Source organism: Centruroides sculpturatus, unplaced genomic scaffold, assembly GCF_000671375.1.
Source record: "Centruroides sculpturatus isolate CEXI.00-Female unplaced genomic scaffold, Cexi_2.0 scaffold1217, whole genome shotgun sequence".
Lineage (NCBI taxonomy): Eukaryota > Metazoa > Arthropoda > Arachnida > Scorpiones > Buthidae > Centruroides > Centruroides sculpturatus.
Window position 1 is genome coordinate 254,763 of NW_019385565.1, and position 3,312 is coordinate 258,074.

At 30.0% G+C, this 3,312-nt stretch overlaps 1 protein-coding gene across 1 annotated transcript; it reads left to right on the forward strand.

Moving 5' to 3' along the window:
* The first annotated feature begins 206 nt into the window (after positions 1-206).
* Positions 207-1,481, forward strand: LOC111640178 (uncharacterized protein F54H12.2-like). The gene is made up of 2 exons (XM_023386177.1): positions 207-764; positions 897-1,481. Exons 1-2 carry the CDS (start codon positions 207-209, stop codon positions 1,479-1,481), a joined length of 1,143 nt encoding a protein of 380 aa, XP_023241945.1.
* The last annotated feature ends 1,831 nt before the right edge of the window (positions 1,482-3,312 follow it).

Below are 3,312 nucleotides of genomic sequence, written 5' to 3' on the forward strand. Positions count from 1 at the left end.
TTGCTAAGAGGAAATATACCCACTGATGTTCGTAAATTACGAAAATATAAAAAAATTATCAGGAAATTAAGCGAAAAACGCGTTCCTTTGAATATCAAGAAAAAATTTTTGGTTAATTAATCTGGTAGATTCCTTCCTATTCTACTAGCACCATTATTGTCTATGGCAGGAGGGTTAATTGGTAAAGTAATAGGAAAAAAAATCTAATGGCAAAACAGATGGCCTTAGTTTCTCCTGAATTAATTGCGCATCCTGTCGCTGCGTCATTAATTGCGCATTCTGTCGCTGCAATTAATGACAGTAGATCACCTATAGAGTTTCTTATATCGAGATCAGGTAACCATTATATGGATCTACATTCGATTTATCTATGTGTTCAAGAGAAAATCGTAAAGAAAGATGGATCAAAGTTTGGCTCGGAAGAGAAAGTTACTCCTGTTAATTATTTTTTAAATAGTTTGTTTTCTCAGTGTACTATGTTTTTAAATGACAAACCAGTAATTACGGAGGTTAATTATCCGTATCGTGCTATATTAGATGCCTTGCTATTTAATTCGAAAAAAGTGCAAGAAACTTTTTTATCGAGCACGTTATTTTTTAAAGATACTGCCGGACAAATGGATTCGATAAATCCGTTAAATGAAAATAATACTAACTACGGATTAGTTATAAGATTTAACATCAGCAAAGAAAGTAGAATAATAGATTTAATGGGAGGTCTTTATATTGATTTAGCGAACCAGCCTAAGCTTCTAACGAACAATGTAAACCTAAGAATTAAATTGGAAAGATCTAAAGAAAATTTTGCACTAATGGCGAATAACGACGACTATAAAATTATTATTAAAAACGCTTTGCTGAAAATAAATAAAGTAGACGTTAGTTCGTCAATACAGATAGGGTTTGAAAAAGCATTACAGACTGCTATAATTAAATTACCGTTCTGTAGGACAGATGTTAAAGTCTTTACATTAACTAGCGGGATTCAGTCTACAAGTATATCAAACGTTGTTATCGGTCAACTACCTTATAGAATAACTCTCGGATTAGTTTCTAATTCTGCATTTAATGGAAATGTGAAGCGTAATCCTTTTAATTTTAAAAATTATGATTTAAATTATATATGTTTATCAAAAGACAATCAAATGATTCCTTCTAAACCCTATACTCCGGATTATACCAATAAAATTTATGCAAGAAATTTTATCTCGTTATTTGAAGATACCGGATGTATTCATCATCATAAATCTATAAATATATCGTACGACGAGTACCGAGACGGTTATACTTTATATTGTTTTGATCTTACCCCTGATAAATCAGGCTCCGAGAATCACGTTAGTGTTAACGAGCTGGGAAACATTTCTGTGGAATTAAAGTTTTCGAAGGCGATACCGGAAACCATAAACGTTATTTGTTTGCTAGAATATAATAATACCTTAGAAATCGATCATTCACGAACTGTATTCGTCGATTATTAATGAATACCGTTACGTTGTGGAGATTAGCAGCGAGCGATCCGAAAATAAAAAGAAATTTTGGAGGTGTTTTTGCATCTGACAATCTACCGTTTCGAGTTGGTAATAAACAATCTTTTATAATTAATTTAGATGAAAAAAATAAGCCCGGAAGTCATTGGGTATCGGTATTTTTTACGAAAGATAAAAATTCTTGCATTTATTACGATAGTTATGGATTAAAACCGAGGAAAGCGAGTATCATCAGATTTATAAAACGAAATTCAAAAAAATATTGTTGGAATAATATTATTCATCAAAGTTTGTTTTCCTTAAACTGTGGTTATTTCTGCTTATATTTTTTATATAAAATTAATAGAAATCTATGTTTATCAGAACTGCATGTAACAGATAAATTTTATAACGATGAATTTGTTAAAAATTTTGTTAAAAATAATTTTCATTTATCAAAACCGATTGTAATAACCAATAACCAGTGTTTTAATTCAATAAATAAATCTATTTAAAATATGAAAATTGTGTTTTTATTCACAAAACTTACTATTTATGTTCACTAAATTTCCAGCGTTCAATATTCCTCATTTTCTTCTATTACAAGCTGCTATTTGAACCTCGGGCAGTATTTATACTGATACAGGATTTTTCCTTAATAAACAAGTAATGCATTCACCCTGACCTCACAAAATAGGTAACTGGATTTTTCTCCATTCGACTTGACAGGACATGTTAAGGGATTAGGTTAATCTATCATGGTTTTTTTTTCGGGAAAAAAACGACAATAATCATCTGATTTGGTGCAAATATCGAGCTGTTTTTATATATGAGTTAGGATTAGATATAATACTGATTATATCCAACAGAATTTTGTACTTTTCAATACTTAAAATATAAAAAAGTTTTATTTAATACATACCTGTTTTCGAGGAAGAATTCTTATCCTCAGATGTAATGGTAACAGAGAGCAACATAAGTTTTTTTATTATCTAGAGATTATATACGATTTAAGTTTTAAAAAAAACGATTTGTTCTTAAAGAAAAATATGATTTTGTGATTGATATTGGCAGGAAAATTATGGTAAATATATATTTAAAAAAACGAATTATTGGACAGCGTTTTTTTAAGAAAAATCTATTTCGTTAATTTTATTGATCTCTGTAGATAATATACAACTTGATAGTTTTTTTAGAAAAATATGATTGGTTTTTATAAGATTTAACTTTTTTTATCTGCTTACTTTTCTCAGTCGTTAGATCCAAAATCAAATCTTGTCTTTTTGTTTTCACCACTTCTTTTGCTTATCAAAATCAAATTGTACAATTAGTTTAATTTTATTTAGGTTTTCATTATATCATCAATGATGTTACTAATATTGTGAGTATAGAGAAACAAAACTGTCATAATATTTTTTTTTTTCTTAAAATCAAAAATCAAATTCTACAATTAGTTTAATTTTATTTACGTTTTCATAATATCATCAATGATGTTACTAATGTCATGAGTATATAGAAACAAAAACTGTCATAATATAATTTTTAACAGAATTATTAGGCAAAAACATCTGCGAAAAAACAGCTGTCCCCTAGTTCGAAGACACAGCTGGGGAAAAAAACAGCTGTACCCCAGTTAAAAGACAAAAACAGGTGTGCCCTTGTACCCAGTTCGAAGACAAAAAGCACAGCTGTCCCTAGTTCAAAGACACAGCTGGAAAAAACAGGTGTGGTCATAGTACCCCGGTTAGCCCTCTTAGACGCGCCACCTATTTTGACTTTGGTGCAAAAACCGGTCTCTGGTGCTCACCGGGATGAAAATATGCCAGCGTTTTTTCATTTTATT

Bases quoted from the DNA above. Each gene is read 5' to 3' on its own strand.
- LOC111640178 (XM_023386177.1), top strand. From the start codon at position 207: ATGGCAAAACAGATGGCCTTAGTTTCTCCTGAATTAATTGCGCATCCT. The intron at 765-896 runs GTAAACCTAAGA...TCGTCAATACAG, and splicing joins CTAAGCTTCTAACGAACAAT to ATAGGGTTTGAAAAAGCATT.